Source organism: Capsella rubella, unplaced genomic scaffold, assembly GCF_000375325.1.
Source record: "Capsella rubella cultivar Monte Gargano unplaced genomic scaffold, Caprub1_0 scaffold_7, whole genome shotgun sequence".
In the NCBI taxonomy this organism is placed as follows: domain Eukaryota; kingdom Viridiplantae; phylum Streptophyta; class Magnoliopsida; order Brassicales; family Brassicaceae; genus Capsella; species Capsella rubella.
Genome location: NW_006238917.1, coordinates 10657319 through 10674895, shown reverse-complemented (window position 1 = coordinate 10674895; position 17577 = coordinate 10657319). Strand labels below are relative to the sequence as shown.

At 34.2% G+C, this 17577-nt stretch overlaps 4 protein-coding genes and 1 long non-coding RNA gene across 7 annotated transcripts; 2 read left to right on the top strand and 3 right to left on the bottom strand.

Moving 5' to 3' along the window:
• The first annotated feature begins 723 nt into the window (after positions 1–723).
• LOC111829762 lies at positions 724–1463 on the top strand. Its single transcript, XR_002833117.1, has 3 exons — positions 724–813; positions 908–1020; positions 1124–1463. It is a non-coding gene; the product is annotated as an uncharacterized LOC111829762 (long non-coding RNA).
• Positions 1016–2252, bottom strand: LOC17880944. Its single transcript, XM_006282685.2, has 3 exons — positions 2122–2252; positions 1753–1974; positions 1016–1619 (listed from the first exon to the last, which is right to left on the bottom strand). The coding sequence occupies exons 1-3, from the start codon at positions 2177–2179 to the stop codon at positions 1393–1395; spliced, it is 507 nt and encodes a 168-aa protein (XP_006282747.1). The 5' UTR covers positions 2180–2252; the 3' UTR covers positions 1016–1392.
• A 2140-nt stretch (positions 2253–4392) lies between these two features.
• Positions 4393–5215, top strand: LOC17879292. Its single transcript, XM_023779868.1, has 2 exons — positions 4393–4442; positions 4562–5215. The coding sequence occupies exons 1-2, from the start codon at positions 4415–4417 to the stop codon at positions 5116–5118; spliced, it is 585 nt and encodes a 194-aa protein (XP_023635636.1). The 5' UTR covers positions 4393–4414; the 3' UTR covers positions 5119–5215.
• Positions 5216–6129: 914 nt separating this feature from the next.
• On the bottom strand, positions 6130–11106 carry LOC17879556 (serine/threonine-protein kinase tricorner). Of its 2 annotated transcripts, none has more exons than XM_006285128.2 (14): positions 10889–11106; positions 9830–10209; positions 9570–9744; positions 9300–9383; positions 8982–9223; positions 8643–8862; positions 8425–8504; positions 8247–8331; positions 7975–8106; positions 7766–7879; positions 7552–7599; positions 6906–6990; positions 6738–6794; positions 6130–6654 (listed from the first exon to the last, which is right to left on the bottom strand). In XM_006285128.2, exons 2-14 carry the CDS (start codon positions 10048–10050, stop codon positions 6542–6544), a joined length of 1656 nt encoding a protein of 551 aa, XP_006285190.1. In that variant the 5' UTR covers positions 10051–10209; positions 10889–11106; the 3' UTR covers positions 6130–6541. The 2 variants fall into 2 exon arrangements, with proteins under 2 accessions (XP_006285190.1, XP_023635632.1); XM_023779864.1 differs by lacking the exon at positions 10889–11106 and adding an exon at positions 10548–10777.
• Positions 11107–12761: 1655 nt separating this feature from the next.
• LOC17878152 (probable methyltransferase PMT3) lies at positions 12762–16370 on the bottom strand. Of its 2 annotated transcripts, none has more exons than XM_006283301.2 (8): positions 16142–16370; positions 15159–15519; positions 14893–15057; positions 14630–14812; positions 13958–14552; positions 13742–13854; positions 13425–13645; positions 12762–13320 (listed from the first exon to the last, which is right to left on the bottom strand). In XM_006283301.2, the coding sequence occupies exons 2-8, from the start codon at positions 15387–15389 to the stop codon at positions 13005–13007; spliced, it is 1824 nt and encodes a 607-aa protein (XP_006283363.1). In that variant the 5' UTR covers positions 15390–15519; positions 16142–16370; the 3' UTR covers positions 12762–13004. The 2 variants fall into 2 exon arrangements, with proteins under 2 accessions (XP_006283363.1, XP_023635631.1); XM_023779863.1 differs by lacking the exon at positions 16142–16370 and adding an exon at positions 15810–15825.
• Positions 16371–17577: the final 1207 nt, after the last annotated feature.

Genomic DNA, 17577 nt, shown 5'->3' with positions numbered 1-17577 from the left:
ATTTAATTCATTTGATTATTTTTATAATTATCTTTATATTATTATTATTATTATTTTTTAAAACTTTTTCTAATGGCATTTCAATGTAAATTCTTACAATATATAAGGTTGTTTTTATTTGTGTATTTCCAATTAATATAGTAGGATACATCAATTAATGATCTATAACAACAACAAAATAAGAGTTGGAATGGTTTAAATCGAAATTTGTTTTCTTCAGCTTTTTGACACCCCTAAACCCAAGTTCAACACTCTCATGGTACACTTATTGTCTCTTTTCTTGTGTTTTTTTTTTAATATTGAGCAAAGTACATTGAAAACTTGTAACTGCAAGTACTTTGTTCACTTAACAAGTATACATTCAAATTGTTCTTGCTCTTGCATGAGCTTATATGTCAATGGCAATTGCGCCACAGATGCTTATTGTACACCTGAAGTCGGCTAAAGGCAAAGACTAAGGAGTTCAGACAAGTGAGGAGCCTTGCTCTCTGAAGTTGAACGGTCGGATTCTCTCTCTTGGGCGTAGCTTTGTAAAATGAAACGAAATTTATGAATTTTTTGTAACAAAACTAAAAAGTCTAACGTGTTCGATATTTCTTCCGAAGGGTGTATGTATGATATATTTTCATATTAATTTCTTTATAATGTTTTGGCTGGCTCCCAATTACGTGACGATTTTAGTAAAAATTTCTCATGTGTCAACAACTCAACATAAAAACTTAACCTATGACAGTTGTTGGGTGGGGTAAAAAATAACTCTGTATAAGTTTGGTAGTGACCCTCAAAAATGAATCTCAGCCGCACAAGCTCTTGGTAAAGTCCCTTTGGTCTCTCTAAGTGCTGTTTTGTAGTAGTGCTTTACTAATCCGTAGTGATCCTTGTGGTTTTCTTTTTTTTTCTTGCTCAGAACATCCTTGGATCAGAGGAGGAGAAGCACCGGACAAGCCTATTGATAGCGCGGTGTTATTTCGGATGAAGCAATTCCAAGCAATGAACAAACTTAAGAAGCTAGCTCTTAAGGTAAAATATTACAAATGCTTCTTTTGCAAGTAAGACATTAATTCTCTTTTGTTTTGCTTAATCATAGGTTGTGTTTCTGATTTTGGTTTGCATGTTATTGCAGAGAATCTCTCGGAAGAGGAAATTAAAGGTCTTAAAAACAATGTTTGCTGAGTATGGATATCGAAAAAAGCGGGCACAATTACTTACCAAGAATTGAAAACCAGGCTGACTAAACTTGGCTCTAGACTCACTGAAACTGAAGTGAAGCAACTAATGGAAGTCTTGTGATCCTCTTTCCCCTGCTTCTAATGTTTCTTATTCTTCTTAAAAAAAAGATGGAACCTGAATAGCCTTATTTTGTATAGGGTAAATGTAAACTTGGGAACTATTTCAGGGGATGCCAAACTGATCAAAGAATGAGGGATCAAGGTTTATGAAAAAATCAGGATGTGCTACAGTAACAGTGATACCCTTCTCCTTTAAAGTATCACGTACTGTGTTGAACTTGGTGCCGTGTCCAAAGTCTTTGTTACTTGAGATTATCAGATAATTACGTTTCTCCAGCAACGACCATACAAGAATGTCAAGTAACATCCTTTCAAATCTCACACCTTTACCTGCAATAGAATACACTAACCAAGTCATATAGGTGATATATAAAGGGGACAAGCGACTGCAATAGAATACACACTAACCAAGTTATATAGGTGATATAAAAGGGAAAAGCGGGTTTAAAGTAGAAGGATTCACCTTCTTTACCATTCTTGATTCTCATAAATTCTTCATAATGATCCCAATATTCTTTGGGCAATACCTTGGCTGGTTTAAGAAAGTAAACCTCGAGTTTCGATCCCCCACGAAACTCCTCCACATGGGCGAGGTATGATCCGATTTTATCGTATGCCTTCCAAATCTCGTAAAGTGAAGGGATTGGGCCATCATCGATGACCCAGTAGACCATCGTTAAACGACCTGTGAAGTTTCACAAAACGGATAACGATTAAAAACAAACCACTATTGCCAAACATCAGAAGACAAGATCCATTTAAAAGTAACTGATAGAGATGAAATCTAAACCAGATCATAGACGAACAAGTTCAAGCAAGAGATGCAACTTACTCCCGTCGAGTCTAGTGGTAGGGGGTGGGAAAAATCTTTCGCTGGTGGGCTGGGACATGGTTTTGACGCGGCTGGCAATAGCTTCGATGAGAAGAGGGCGAGAGACCTTTGTGAAATTTTAGGTTTAGGTGCAACTACGAGCAATACTTTGGGTTCACCCCCTCCTCATTCACTTAGATTAACCAATTAAAATGAAGTAATTTGTCGCGTCATACTATATATAAAAATAAATTAAAACTAAAATCATTAAAACAAAATAGATTATGGAAACAAAATTTGTATAATATAATCACTCTTTTATAAACCCAAACCGAAATATAATTTCGTTTAATTACAAAATCTAAACTCTAACCACTATGTTATCAACCCAAACAGAAATATAATTTCGTTTTAGTTACAAGATCTAAACTCTAAACACTGTTTTGTCAATCCAAACCGAAATATAATTTCGTTTAATTACAAAATCTAAATCCTGACCACTATTTTGTCAACCCAAACCGAAATACAATTTTGTTTATGTATAAAATCTAAACCCTAACCGAAATATAAAATTTCCTTAATAAAATGTTTCTATAATCTATTTTTTTAATGGTTTTAATTTTGTTTTTTTTTTTTGCTTTTAATTAGGTTAGGTTTAAGTAAATCTCTATATTAGTAAAATAGGAGTACAAAAAATTCATGAGTCGGGTTATTTGGGGAAAATTTAGCAAAACAACCCGATTAGAATTTAGTGGATAGTTAAATAATCGGACCACTTAAAAGAGTATTAAAAGAGTATTTAAAAGAGTATTAAACAGCCTGTTAACAAATGTTTCGGTACTATAAAATCAAAGATCTTCACTTAGAATCCACTAACTTAGCCATAAGATACTATAATAACTGTATATGTTAAATAATTACCAAAAAAATAGCTAACCAACAAAATCTTTAACTACTATCCTTATATGGTTACATTACCGTAACTTTTGCGATTATATTCTTAATCATTGATACAATTAATTTCTATATAATATTAAAGTTTAGAAATTCGAATTTAATACGATTTCATAACTTATGGAAATAGGTATATTTTAATTTCTTATTTAGAATATTTCAAGCAATATATATATATATGTTTGCATTCTTCACCGTAGACTACAAATACCTTCGACAGTCACATATTAAGCTTCCATCTCTTCTTCGACAATGTCTCAGAATTTCTTTTTTGGGAAGAAAAATATTACATAAATTATCATTACTATTATTTGGGAAGCAATAATAATAACTATTTAATCAAATTTATTGTTTTTAAAAATACTACTTATTTTTAAGTACTTTTGAAAATAAAAAATAAAATTAAAAAATTTAGCTGAATATTAAACATTAAATATTCTTTATTTTATATAAACTAAATCACTATATTTCATAAGATTATATTACGATTGTTATCATAAACTAAATCACTATATTTCATAAGAGTATATTTTATGACGTAACTTTTATTTCAAATTTAAAAGCTAACTATACTCCTATATTATAGGGTTTTAAATTTTCTCATTTTGTAGTAATTATACCCATTTTATGTCATGATTCAATTATATTTATTTAATTATACTTTTATTTTTCAAATAATTACTCATTTTTCATGATTCTTTATAAAAATACACGGGTCTTTACGGATTGATTCGTTACAATATACATTGTGAGTTTGTAATTTGTTTAATATACGTTCTTTTATTTGTTTTATTTAAATACTGTATTTCATTTCTGAATACACATTTTTCCAAAGAATTGAAACTAAATAAATATTTTGAAATAATAATTATCGATACTAAAATAAACCCGAAAACATTCCTCCGCGCTGTAGCGCGGATCCGAACCTAGTTGGTGTAGTATAGGTTTTGTTTTCTTTTAAATGGTTAAGACGAGATTGGTTTACAATAAACCAACATTAACCCAACTTCATGTGTAAATCGGTTTCAAACTTTAATTAAACGGGGAAAAAAGTTTCGAACTTTTGTTGTGGGGAAAAATAATTGTAGAACTTATTTTTGAGAGAGACGCAAGGCTGAAAATGTTGATGGAACTTTACAAATAATTGTAGTATACGATAGGTCTTCGTCCCATATTTTCTCTGTGTCAGACGGCACTTTACAAAGTGACTTAATTGGCAATATCTTTATGGAAAGTGACTTGACGTGCAAATAACCCATAAATATCTATAATCTCAATTTAGGGTTCCGTCAACTAATATAAAGTTCCGACCCTTTTTTAAGCAACCATATCTGTTCATCTGCTTTTTTCTAACGAAACCATGTCTGAAGTGTTCAGACTATACAGTGGTAAGATCTCGCTCTCTCTCTCTCTCTTTATATATCTCTTAGTCGATATGGTTTTTCTATGATCTGGATTAGCTTTGATCTGATCGATCTGTCATTGATTACTTGTTGTCCGTTGGCAGATTCTAACACATGCGTGTTTTGGAACGTGGAAGATTACCCAATCCCTTACGATCTTGAACCTCGTTCAGTGGAAGAGAAAATCAAATCAGAAGTCAAAGCTATGAACTTGTGTGGGCATGTGTCAATCCAGTTTTACGGTAAGGAGAGTAGGTTCTCGGATGATGATGGATTGCTTCGTAAATTTTCCGATGCAGGAATCAAAACCGGTACCTTACCCGAAGACGACGAGCATGCGGGGATTTACTCCATGTTATTGGACATGTACCTATGGGGGATAGAAAATCCTTCACCAGGAAATGTGATTGTACTCTCAAAAAACATGGATGATTCAGAAGTGAGTTTAGCTTTTATGGGTTTGTATTATAAGAGATACGCTGTTAGTTTATCCGATGCTGAACCAGATTGGATGGATAATCTTGATGAAAATTTCGTTGCCAAGGATTTGACTCTCCTATTCGATGATGGAGGAGGAAGCTCTCAAGCTCCTCCTGATAACAAGCGGAAATCTGATTTCGTCGACCGTGAAGGGAGTTTTCAAAGGAGGGCATTGGCATGATTGTAGTTGTGTTAATTTGTTCCAAAATGTAGTCTGAAGACAAATTAAGGCCTTGGATTTTATGTGTTGATGAAACTTTGATTATCATCTAATAATATCTGTGTTCCAATATAAGCAAAGAGCAAGTTCTTTAATTTCCTTTTCTTTATCATTTTTAAGAAGAATTGATTTTTGAACTAGCTGAAAATCTCTTTCTACCATAGCTATGATTTGTAGGTTTCTTCTGTTTCTCTTCCTCTGTCTAAACCAAAACAATATTTTCTTAAGATTGGGCAAAAAGCAAATTGTATGCTAAGCTAAATAACAAAGTGCTGTAAGATTTGTTGCTAAGAAGGAGTTTGTACATACTAATGCATGTGGTAGGTGTTTCTCAATGTGCTAACTCTGGTCCGCAGTGGTCATACGAAGGGAGACTTGCTGGCAACTAGTGGGGTTTGCAGAATGGTGGAAGCACAAAACAGAGGTGGTGGCCTTGGTGTCAACTTTAGAGAGTTATTAAGAAAGGGCATGATGGTGGTGAGGAAGTCACACGGGGCACTGGATTTTACCAAAGCTTCATTGGGAAGGTGCGCATGCTTAGTTTTTCTGCAAGATTTAACAAGCTGCATCCATCTACTATACTGTTCTGGTAGTAGCCATATTATCGTCTTTGTTTGACTTTTTTTTGCTAAGTTCCCATCATGTTCTGGTCTAGTTATTGTACCTTGTTTCGGAACTCGGAGAAAGTTCTGACAGGGCTTGGAGAATGTCCTTATGATCAGGGCCGATACCTCACTATTGATGGCAGTGACAAGGTTCTGATTGCTAAGGAGAAGATGAGTACAAACCATGTTTATGTGTTCAAGAAGAGACAGCCAAATAAGTATGCTTGTGTTGGTAACTCTTGTATGGCTGAGAACCAATATACGCTTGTAAGCACTGAGACCTTTGTAATAATAAAACATCTTCTTATAATATTAAAACCGCGGGTTAAAACCTAGTCCTTATCATACAAGTGAGCAAAGGTAGGAAGAGAGACAACAAGACTTTGGTCATTACTCATTAGCATTAGTGGGTGAAGATTTCATCTTGAGTAGGGTTTATAGTACAACCAAGCTTTGATTAACAAAAAGCAACCAAATAAATAAAATCAAATACCCTACCTGTGAAAATAAATTAAACCAACCCAATTCCTCGAGAAGAATATTTACTTCATTTTTTCTATGTTGAAACAATTAAACAAACCAATCTTTTTCTCCTCATGGAGAGCCTTCGCTTCCATTTCCATTGGAGAGACTGTACTTTTGTTGAAACCCCATCTGCTAACTCAAACTTTTAACAGTCTTTTTGGAGCAAACACAAGGCTTTCAACGAAATCAACAACACACAAGTTATATAAGAAGAGTCTTTCTCTGGTTCAGGCTGTGCAGTTTGTCAAATGTAATCACCCGGATGAGCTTGATTTACTACCTTCTTTCTCTGGTTCTTCAATCTGCGTCGGTAATAGATTCAAGAAGCTTCCTTGGCGGGTTGTTGTCCCACCAGTTGATTCATCTTCTGTTCATTTATTTTCCACAATTTGGTTAGAGAGAATCAAACATCTTGATTTTATGTATATAGCAGGCAAACAGATGATTTACCAAAGAGGGATTTAATCGATGGCCGCTTTGGCTTATTGCTCTTCTTCTTTAGCTCGGCTGCACACAAAAAAAACTGATTACAAATGCAGCCAACGAGCAATGGTAATCATAATGCAATCTAGTTCTGTTGCTTCTTCCTCCGCAAAGGAAGGGGGTTAAGTGAGATACCTATCCCTGGTAATTGGTCATCATTTACGATTTCTACGTTCTTGTAAGTATAACCGACAAAGTTAATGTCCTTGGATGAGAGCATCTGGAGAAGAAAAAAGAAAGCCAAACACATGTTATGAAAGCTCAAGACAGCACAAAAACTATCACTTTAAATGCTTCCTTTTGGTTCATGACACAGATTCCAATGACAGGTTCTTATTTGTCTCATGTTGCCTCTAATAGATATGAGTTTCATCAAACACAGGTCAACGTGCCCCATTGGCAGATTAATAGCATACCAAGCAGTTCGTCCAAGTTCTAAATTCCAATAAAGAAATTTGGATAAAAAGAGTGAAATATGCTTTGTTTTGTAGGTGAACAAAATTGACTGGAAGATCGTACAACAACAGGCAGCACTCAGATGCTAATTTATACATATTTCTAAGACATAAACACTTGGGACAGACTGAGAAAATTCAGAGCTCGTTATTGCATGTAATCTTTTAGGCGGTGTCTATAATATCATCACAAAACAACATATCCCGGGTAACCCATATATAGAAATTTGTTGAAGTATGATTACTTATCTACTGGATAAGTTAAAAAACCTAAGGCGGTTAAACCTGATGGTACATAATGCCAAAAGTCAGTGCTTTTGATTTACCTTTCTCCATGGACCCGACCTTGCCGACTTTGGAACTTGCTTGTCAGTCTGTTCCAGAAGGAATCAAAAGAAGAGTATATATTATTTTCCTTATCAGGAACACACAAATCATCTGTGGCACCAATATATCAGTATATACATAATACATCAAGACACATCATGAGTGGAAAATATTGCACCAATATTTCAATAGCTGATAGTATCAGTATGTTACCTCTTCAAATTTCTCAAAATTTTGGGTATCCAACTCATCATTGACTTGGGGAATAAAGGCAGCTTTCATTTGGTACAATTTCCCCCATTCGGTACCTCTGAACCAAGGGTGACTCTGAAAGAAACCAGTCAAATCTTTGATTAGGATTTGTCACAATAATCTTGGATAAGGGAACTTCAAATCTCAAAGTTGAACAAAGTACACAACACCTTAATTTCATCTGCTCCTTTTGTTCCAAGCCTTTGCTCAACATTGCATAAAAGCCTGCAAATAAGATCTTTGGCTTCTGGTGATAGTCTAACCTCATCTGGGAATTTCAAGTAATTTCTCCAATTTACTATCTGCATAAGGGTGACCATAATCAAAAGAGAATTACCAAAGAGATACAGAGAGACTAACATTGAATGCATGACTTGAAATCGCCAGGCTGCTTCCACTATTAAAATTAAATGACCACAAAGGAAATGGATTAAGTAATTACCTTCCTACAAGTTGTCATTGGATCATCTGAGTAAAATGGCGGAAACCCCACAAGCATTTCATACATAATGGCGCCAAGAGACCACCTAAAACAAAGCTCTCAAGATTATTCATCTATATTAATTATATGCACCAACGCAACCAAAGGTAACAAATTAAAATAGGTTGGCTTCACCTACCAATCACATTCCATTCCATATCCTTTTTTCAGCAGAACTTCTGGGGCAATATAGTCAGGAGTTCCAACTGTGGAATAAGCCTGAAAGCAATAACCTTGACCTAATAAGTTAAATCTAACACAAATATCTATATCAATGGAGAGACCATTTTTTAAACGAACGAAACATACTGGATAGTGTGCTCTGAAAAAAAGAGAGCATAAATAAGTTAAACTTACAAGCATCCTTCTATTTCTCTGCCAGTTTAGTAGTTGCTCTTGTTGAGTACGTCTTGTAGCCACAGGCCGACCATCACTTTGTAAAGCACCGCTAACGTTTCTAGCAACTGTGAAGTCTTTCTCCTGAAGATTACTACAGTCTAATGGTTTACATAATCCAAAATCTGACAGTTTCATGTGGCCGTCTTTGTCAAGCAGCAGATTGTCAGGCTTGATATCTCTGTATCACAAAAATGATGTAAAGAACAAAGTAAAGGAGATACAACTAAATCATATGAATGGACGCAATAGCCAGGACATTTAACAAATAGAGCTACTACTATATCCTGCTTCACTGACCTGTGGATATAGTTATGCTTATGAATGGACTCAATAGCCAGGACAGTTTCCCCAATATAAAACCTGGCCTCATCTTCAGTAAGGGTGTCTTTCCTCATAAGTAAAGTCATCATATCACCGCCAGGTAGATACTCCATTATGAGATACAAGTACTCCTCATCTTGAAAAGAACAATACAATTTGACAATGCAATTGCTGTCAACTTCTGCAAGTAAATTCCTCTCTGCTTTTACATGTTCCACCTGAAATCATATTCAAGAAATACATTAACAAACCAAACAAAACTCAATCAAACGCCACTTGGAAGAATTTCAATACCTGGCCTCTGCGAAGCATCTCAGATTTTTTAAGCTTCTTCATTGCATAGACATTGCCTGTTCCCTTCTCTCTACATATCCTCACCTGCAAAGAGGGAGATTAATATTAGCATGCAAAGCTTACTAAGCTGCAGCCCAAAAATACCATAAGAACTTTCAAGAAGGACGCATGATGCATCACAGAGAACTTCAAAACGATGTACGTAGTAGGTACATGCCAATTAAAGGCCAAGAAACGGAATATGATCTTTAAAAGATGAAGCAATGCTACCTCTCCGAATGCACCCTTCCCAATCATCGTCAATGGCTCGAAGTCATCAGCTCCCATTTTATGCCTCTGACGGCGCATGTATTCAGTTTCCTTCATCTCCAAATCCTTTAACAAGTTGTTCTGCTCTTCCTCAGAGACTTCTGCAGCAGCTAATTTTTTCTCTAGCATTTTGCGTCTGCATGAAGAGTAATTACCAAGAGATGAGCTAAGGATATGGATGGAAGTTTTTCTCGCAGAAAATGCATGTAATGAAACCATACCGCTCCTTTCTTTCCTGCAGACTCTGCATTTGCATTTTGTAATGATTTTCAATATACAGTTTAGCAGCAGCAGCCTTCTCCTTGGTTACATTTGAAAGTGCTTCTTCCCCTCCAGCTGTTTTGGGTCCTTCCTTTACATTACTCGTGGTTTCCTTCTTTTTAGAGGATTTCACTTTGTCTTTAGCTTTTAACTTATTCAGCCAAGCTTTGGCAGTCTCCATTTCTCTCCCCCTTTAGCTTCCCCCTTCCAAACCAGATATTGAGTTAGGTACTTTATGTACAAGTGACCAGACAGTATGATAAGCGCAGAGCACTAGTCCCACTCCAATTATGTAATATCAGTTTTCATATATCATGCACCTAGTGATTAGATTTCACACCTGCAACATAATGACATATATATTAATTAACACTGACTCCAACAGCAGATCAACAGAAGCATTTTGCTAGTAATAAGAATGATTGTAGAAACTCCAAACATTGAATAGGAAACTCAGAGCAATTCAACTGCTTTGCAGAGTCATAACAAAGCAGTGAAGTTGGTATCCAGAAATAAACAAAACGAGCTTAAAGGTGAAAACTTTATATCACACCTAATCTACTTAAACCCGAAATCAAAATACATATATGAATCTAACATTACAGAATTCTCCATAGATTAGTACTAAGAAAGAAACAATAAGTCAATTTCACGATCATTTAAAAGAAGAACACAAACCTAATAGATCTGAAATAGCAAATGCACACCAAATTTGGGGGGAATAATAAGAAGAAATCAAACAAGAAACCCTAGTTTTTTTTGTTTCTTCTTCAGAGTCAGCGAAGAAGAATGAATGCAACAAAACCGCAAATCAACAAAGAAGGTCGATCTCAAAGGAAGAAGCTTTGCAATGAAGAAGAAGAAGTTAGATTAGGAATTTTTAAGAAAACAAGACAACATGGTGAGAGACAAAAACGCAGACACAAAGACAGAGACCCGTAATTTGTGGTGAGAGAGAAAAGAAAGAAAGAAAATTTAAAAAATATATAAAGTGAAAGAGGAGAAGAGAAGAAGAAGACCTCGATTCTTGGGATTCGATTCCTCAATTCTTGCTCTTGTTTCTTTCTTCGTCTTCTTCTGTTTTCAAAAAATTTGGAGATCGAAGAAAAAAGTTTGAAACTTTATTACAATCTCTGTTTCTTTCGATGTGTGTGAATTTTGCAAAGAGAGTAATGAGGTACTACTCTTCTTCTTCTTCTTTCTCAGTTCGTTTTTTTATGTTTTCTTTCTCTCTCTCTTATTTGTTTACTACTGAGATTAATGTATTTATTTTGTATTGTTAGTTACTAAAGACTGATTAGCGTAAATTAAGGGTTTAATTGGTTCATCATTTACTAAACGAATGGAATTGGATTTTAAAATAGGCGAAAGAAAGTGAAATTAATATTATTAATAAGTTTATGTATGTTGTTGTAGAGAGAAGAGAGAGAAGAGAGAGAAGAGAGAGGAGAGAGAGAGAGAGGCTTTATTATAACCGCGTGGACTCCACCACGGGAAATATGTTCGATGGCAATGTCAAAAGCCAAAGAATAAATGTCAAACTTATTGACATCTCTTTTTTAGTTTTCTTATTTTATTTTTTATTTTATATAAATAAAAATAAAAATTGATGAGACAAGAAATTGGGTTGAGAAAAAATAACTCATTTAATTCTTGAGTTATTACAAACATATTAATTTCCAACTATGGCATGTACTATTAATTGTTTAACTTATTGGTGTTTTTATTAAAAGTTTTTTTTCTTTCTTTTCATATATCTAATTCTTGAGTTATTACAAATATATTAATTTGTACACTATTTTTAAAAATTATTTGTTGACTTTTAATAAAATTTATTATTTTAAAGAAAAGAAAACTAAAACTTATAACCGCTAAACTTTTCTCCAATTAAATGATTATATCAATTAATTTCTTAAACATAATTTCTAGAATTAATATATAAACACTAGCGAGTTTGTGGCAATGATTTTTTTTTCATCACTGAATTCGAGTTGTCGAAAATCGTTTAGAGTACTTTTTTTATGATTTAGAGATTTTATGGGTTTTTCATGCTTCTCGTCGGTATTGTTAGCTTCACGCTAATTTTTCTTAAACCTAAATTTTATTAAGTCAGTAACAACTTTTAGAAAACAATATGTATATGTAATAGTTGAGGAATTAATCTATGAAGTACAAAAAAATATTGAAGAATTAAATGAACTGTTTCCCAACAATAAGTAAAAACTGACTTTTATTTTCCACAATAATGTGCTACTGATTTGGTGGCACATCTAAAGTCCAACTTCATTCATACCATTGTTTTCTTCTTCTTTTTTCTGCATAACATTTTCATTTTTGAGAGGTTTAATATGATTTTCTAGATATACTTATTTCCTTTATTTACTAAAAATTTGTTGTAAGAGACTTCTTGTATAACTTTTAGTATTAATCTTTTATAGCCATGCATATTAATCAAACAAATTCACTTATATATATATACAGTAAAACCTCTATAAATTAATAATGTTGGGACCTATGTATTTTTAAAATTTTTATTAATTTATCGTGATTATTAATTTATCGATATACTAATTGAACCGAAAAACTAATTTGGGACCGAAAAAAATTATTGATTTATCGAGGTATTAATTTATCGAGTATTAATTTATAGAGGTTATACTGTATATATATATTCTTGATATTCGTCATGGTTTGTTTTGAGAAAGTTTTGTGATCGTTGAGTAACTTATAAAGAAAGAAAGAAAGAAAAAATTGCAATATACATTATTGCATAATGTGTAGTAAAATGTTTAAAATCGTTAGTAATTATATCTACTCATTGTTAGATTGTTTTGGTTAGTCTCTTTATTAGTTTTGTTACCGTTCCATTTTTGCTTAGGACATAACCTACGATTTCTTCCAACAACGACAACATCGCTACGGTGTCAACACCAAACTACGCAATCTGTTTTACAAATTTATAGCTTCTTCTCTACCAAATCATACAAACAATATTAATAAGAATGTAAGAAAGAACAATAGTTATAAAAAAAAAAAAACAAAACAACGTTAATAAATGTTTGCTACAATAATGAAATTTCTTGGTTGTATGATGATTCATTTGGTCGTAATGTCTCTGTATTTTGTGTGGCTTCATCACTCCATATCTCTAAGGCTGTCACTAGTCAACCACAGCTTTTTCTGGACAATGAATACAACATTGTCTGAATCTTGATCTGAATCTGAATCAGTCTTCGCTACTTCCTCCCAATGCAAAGCTTTAAGATACTTCTTCACCAAATCCACCACTCTTTGTTTATCCCTTATGATTATAAACCCGCTCGGGCGCAGTATTCTATCCATCTCCAGTAACAAATCCACTTCACTGCACCCTTTTTTATGGATATCAGATAGAATGTCCCAAGCATGGAGGAGATCATATGTCCTTGGATATGTCGAGAATGCTTCGCACCTGTGGAACGTTGAAAACGAATGATTTAAAACCGAAAAACATGCTAAAGATTTCAGATTCTGGGTAGAAGCAATGTGTCATTTTGATTAGATAGACAAACTTACCAGCTATGGATCGCGCCCATTAACCCTCTGTCATAGATCAGTTTAAGCGTGTTCGGTCCATCCTCGGGGACAACATTCATTACCCATACATCTTTTTCTTTCAGAGCAGCAGCAAAGGAGCCCATGCTTGCTTTCATGTCCATTATGTTCCTCACTGTATTTGATTCGATTCGAGGACTCAAGAGATCCCAATAACTATCTACCCTCTGCCTCCAAAGTTCCTTTACAAATGAGAAACATATGATGTGAGTGACTAATTAGCCCATGTTCTTACCTTGTCCGTTTCAATAAACAGAACTTATGGTTTTTTTATATACCGTGTCTTTCTCAAACATGCCGGTTGAATATCCAAAATCAGCAAGCCTAGGAGGAGGAGAGGTTAACCGAGCTGGCCATGGAGCTAATCCACTTCCCTTGGTTTTGTGGTCATCTAAAGTAAACCCAAAAAAGAGTTCAGTGGGAATCTGTTTTGAGTTTGCTATCACAAACGAGGAAAATAAACACTGTTATTGCGGAGATTCCTGAAAACTTACGGTCGCTGTAAGGAGTAATGCAGGCTTCCATGTTTACACCCCACACAGCATCAGGATCACTATCAGAACGGCAAAGAGGAGGCTGTGTTCCAGGCTCTCTTTCAAGATAACAATCATTTGTCAAAGGTTTCTGCCAAATAACAGTTTGGTTCCTTTTTGCCGCTATCTTCCAACACATACGCTCTACAAGAGCACTCATTTCTCTCCAGATTCTACGGTCCTCCTCATCTTGTGCATAAGCCTCTGGAGATGAATATGCAAAATAACCACCAGGCCTGAGTACTCTGTCTAGCTCAAGAAGAAGAATCCCATCTCTTTGAAGCCAATCGATTCTGCAACGCGAACAGTGAGCAAGTTCAAAAGATCTGCTTGGGTATGGAAGCCTCTTTGTCCCTAACACACCAAGGGAAGCAGGAATCCCTCTCTCAAGAGCAAATTGGATTTGGTTCTGATGCACATCATTTGGAGCCAAGGACATTGCCAAGATATCCGAAGATAGAAGATAACCTCCAAAACTCGCAACACCACAACCAACATCGAAAACTGTCCTTAGCCTTCCACCATTGTTCAAAATGTTGTTTGGAAAGTTAAGCATCTGAAATTTCCGAAAATACAATCAACTAATGAAAAATAATATATGCTCTTTTTTACAAAACCAAGTAACTGCCTTACATTTGCCATTGATGCAATATACTTATCAGCCCCATAGTGAAAATGAGTGCCACCACCCGGGAAGTTAATCTTGTCTCCTTTGACAACCATCCAGTTTTGGTCAGACTTCTCATGTGCAAGGTGAGTATGAGGTATGTTCACTTTCCATACTTCATCTCTGCTTTTTGGCCATTTAATAGGAACCTATAACATATTAGAAGAGAAAACAGTTATGAAAAGACACTGATCATATAAAAACAATAGAACCGGAAAATATATTCCACCTTATATCCATTAGGAGGAGGAATCAAGCAATTGAATCGTCTTTCAGCAGGAGGACAATGGCGTTCATAATGCTCCATCAAAGACAAATCAAGCTTCAGTCTCATTTGGTATATGAGATTCCTGTCTAAGCAAGGAATAAGCTCTGAATGCCTATCATCGCACACCTAGGAAGATAAAAAAAATGCACAATAACATTTACCACTTGAACGTAACCATCATCAATACAGAAAAAAGAAGAAGAAATGAGAAAATACTAAAGGCTCACCGGAAAACTTCTTGGCGTGAAACCATCGTCAAGACCAAACGAGCTTGAAGTGTCGTCCTGTTTAGTATCATCATCATCCCCACCCAACCCTAGTTTTCTCCCATATTCAATAGCTGATGCTCTATGATCAGAGGAGCCATAGAACAGATAAACGAAAACAAGGACAACCGCTGCAATGCAGACCAAAGCAATCACCTTCTTCTTTTGCCCTCCATCCGATCTTCCCCTCATCGCCTTTTTATTTGAGGTAAAGCCAAATGGAGATTTAATGTTACGGCTTAATGGATGGAGACTACTACTAGTAAGTGAAGAATCCAGTACAAAGAATTGATGATTCTTCACTAGTTACAAAAAATTGAATCTGTTCCATGTAAACAAAGACAATGATCAGTATCTGTAATCATGATTAATTTTATAAACTCAGGACAAGCATACTAAACAAATTATCATAAAACTCAAAACTTACACACACGCACGCACACACATACCAAATCTAACCATTCAAATACCAAACCACAAAAAAAAACACAGAAATGTGTTATACTACTCACTACTCACTTAGAATGATCGATCACTTAGAGAAAGAAACTCAAGTATCCAACCATCAACATATACTCTGGCATTTGAGTAGATAAGTAAGAACTCAATTACCAACAAAACAGTTGATCCTCATTGGCTAGTTAGAATTTGGTGTGCTGTATGATAAACTATTTGGTCCGAATCTTTCCCACTAGGACAGAACAGAACAGATCTGGTGTGAGAAACAGAAGTGCTATGGAAACAGAACTCGGATCGACCCATTAAAAATACATTATCCACTGATACCAATTCAAATCAAACCATATTATAATCCAAACAGACAAGTAACAATGACAGACACAGTCAAAAGCATCATACAGCCAAACAAAAACAACAGATTCGTATCTCTCAACAACGAAATCGAGCGAAAGCCTCAGAGAAAAAGTATCAAAAGAGGGACTTACCCAATTAACCCAAAAAAGGTAATTGATTTTGAGAGAGACAATATAATCAGCAGTGTATTGTAAAATCGATAGAGAGAAAGAAACAAGGAGATTGAGAGAGAGACTCGGATCTAAAAGAAGAGATGGGTTTCTCTCTCTATCTTCTAAATTAGGAAAAAGACCAGCTTTTTTTTTTGTCTCCTGTGTGAAAATGGGCAGCGACACTGCAAGTGAAGAAGAGAGAGGATCGGTGGAGGTCGTTATTTGCTTCGTCGGCTTATATGTTTTTACTTATTTTATCATCATCCATCAATCTAGTTTTTGTCGGCGTTCTCTAACTCTTAAAACTCATGTTTGGGATGGTTTGTAATTTTGTATATTAACTAACACCTTCACTTTATTTATTTTTGCTTGCAAATTGAATAAAAACAAAAAAAAAAACATAATTAATCTTTCAGAATTTAGTTGTACATTGAGAGGAATTTATCAAAATTATTTCTATTAGAAAAGTGTATAATTTTGTCACATAATCGTTTTATTATAACTTTAAAAGAACATTTATACGAGAATGATAATCGAATATGTGGTTGCTTTTAAATATTATTGTGGTGTTTTCCAAATAAAATTCTATATTCAAATTAATAACGAAAACCTTATGTAATTGTTTGAAAATAAAAAAGAATCGAAAAAACGGATGATTAATAAGGGGTTTGAGTTATCACGATACGATTTAATAGTAAGATATATACGGTGTAATTTATTTTATATATAAAAAATCGATGAAAGAGAGAGGGAAATTTCTTTTATTTATTTAAGCATTCATAACATAAGTCCAATATAGTGTCAACTAACCCATGTGTTTAGGAATTCTTTACAAGTAGATTAGTATAAATTGATTGTTATGAGAACAATGAACTGTAACCATTTTAAGCAATTCTCTTTCTTAGAGAGAAATGTCATTGTTTGGTGTTTTCCCCTTTTCTTTATCATTTTTTCTTGCACTAAATAAAGCACTAATAAGCTTTCTTATTAATCTATCTTGTTAAGCTCTTAAAAGCAAGAATCCACTTATTACTGATTTCTATTTTTAGTGGGTGTTATTGGATAATGAATTTTAATAGAGTCTAACTCTAACCCAAGTCTAATGTTATTTAATCAATGATTTTAAATACTTTACTCAAATCAAGTGTTATTGGTTCTTATATTTGCAAAATCTTCATTAAAAAAGTTTAAAATCTAGTGTTATTGGTTCTTATATTTGCAAAATCTTCATTAAAAGAGTTTAAAATCTAGTGTTATTGGTTCTTATACTTACAATTATTAACGAAAGTCTTATGTTATTCAAGTTTGGTGGATTTTCACAAATGAATTCATTTGAAAAGCTTTGAGTGAATCTGAAACTGATTTCATGTGTAAATTATGTTAATCCGAAAACCAATCTTCTAACATGAGATTTG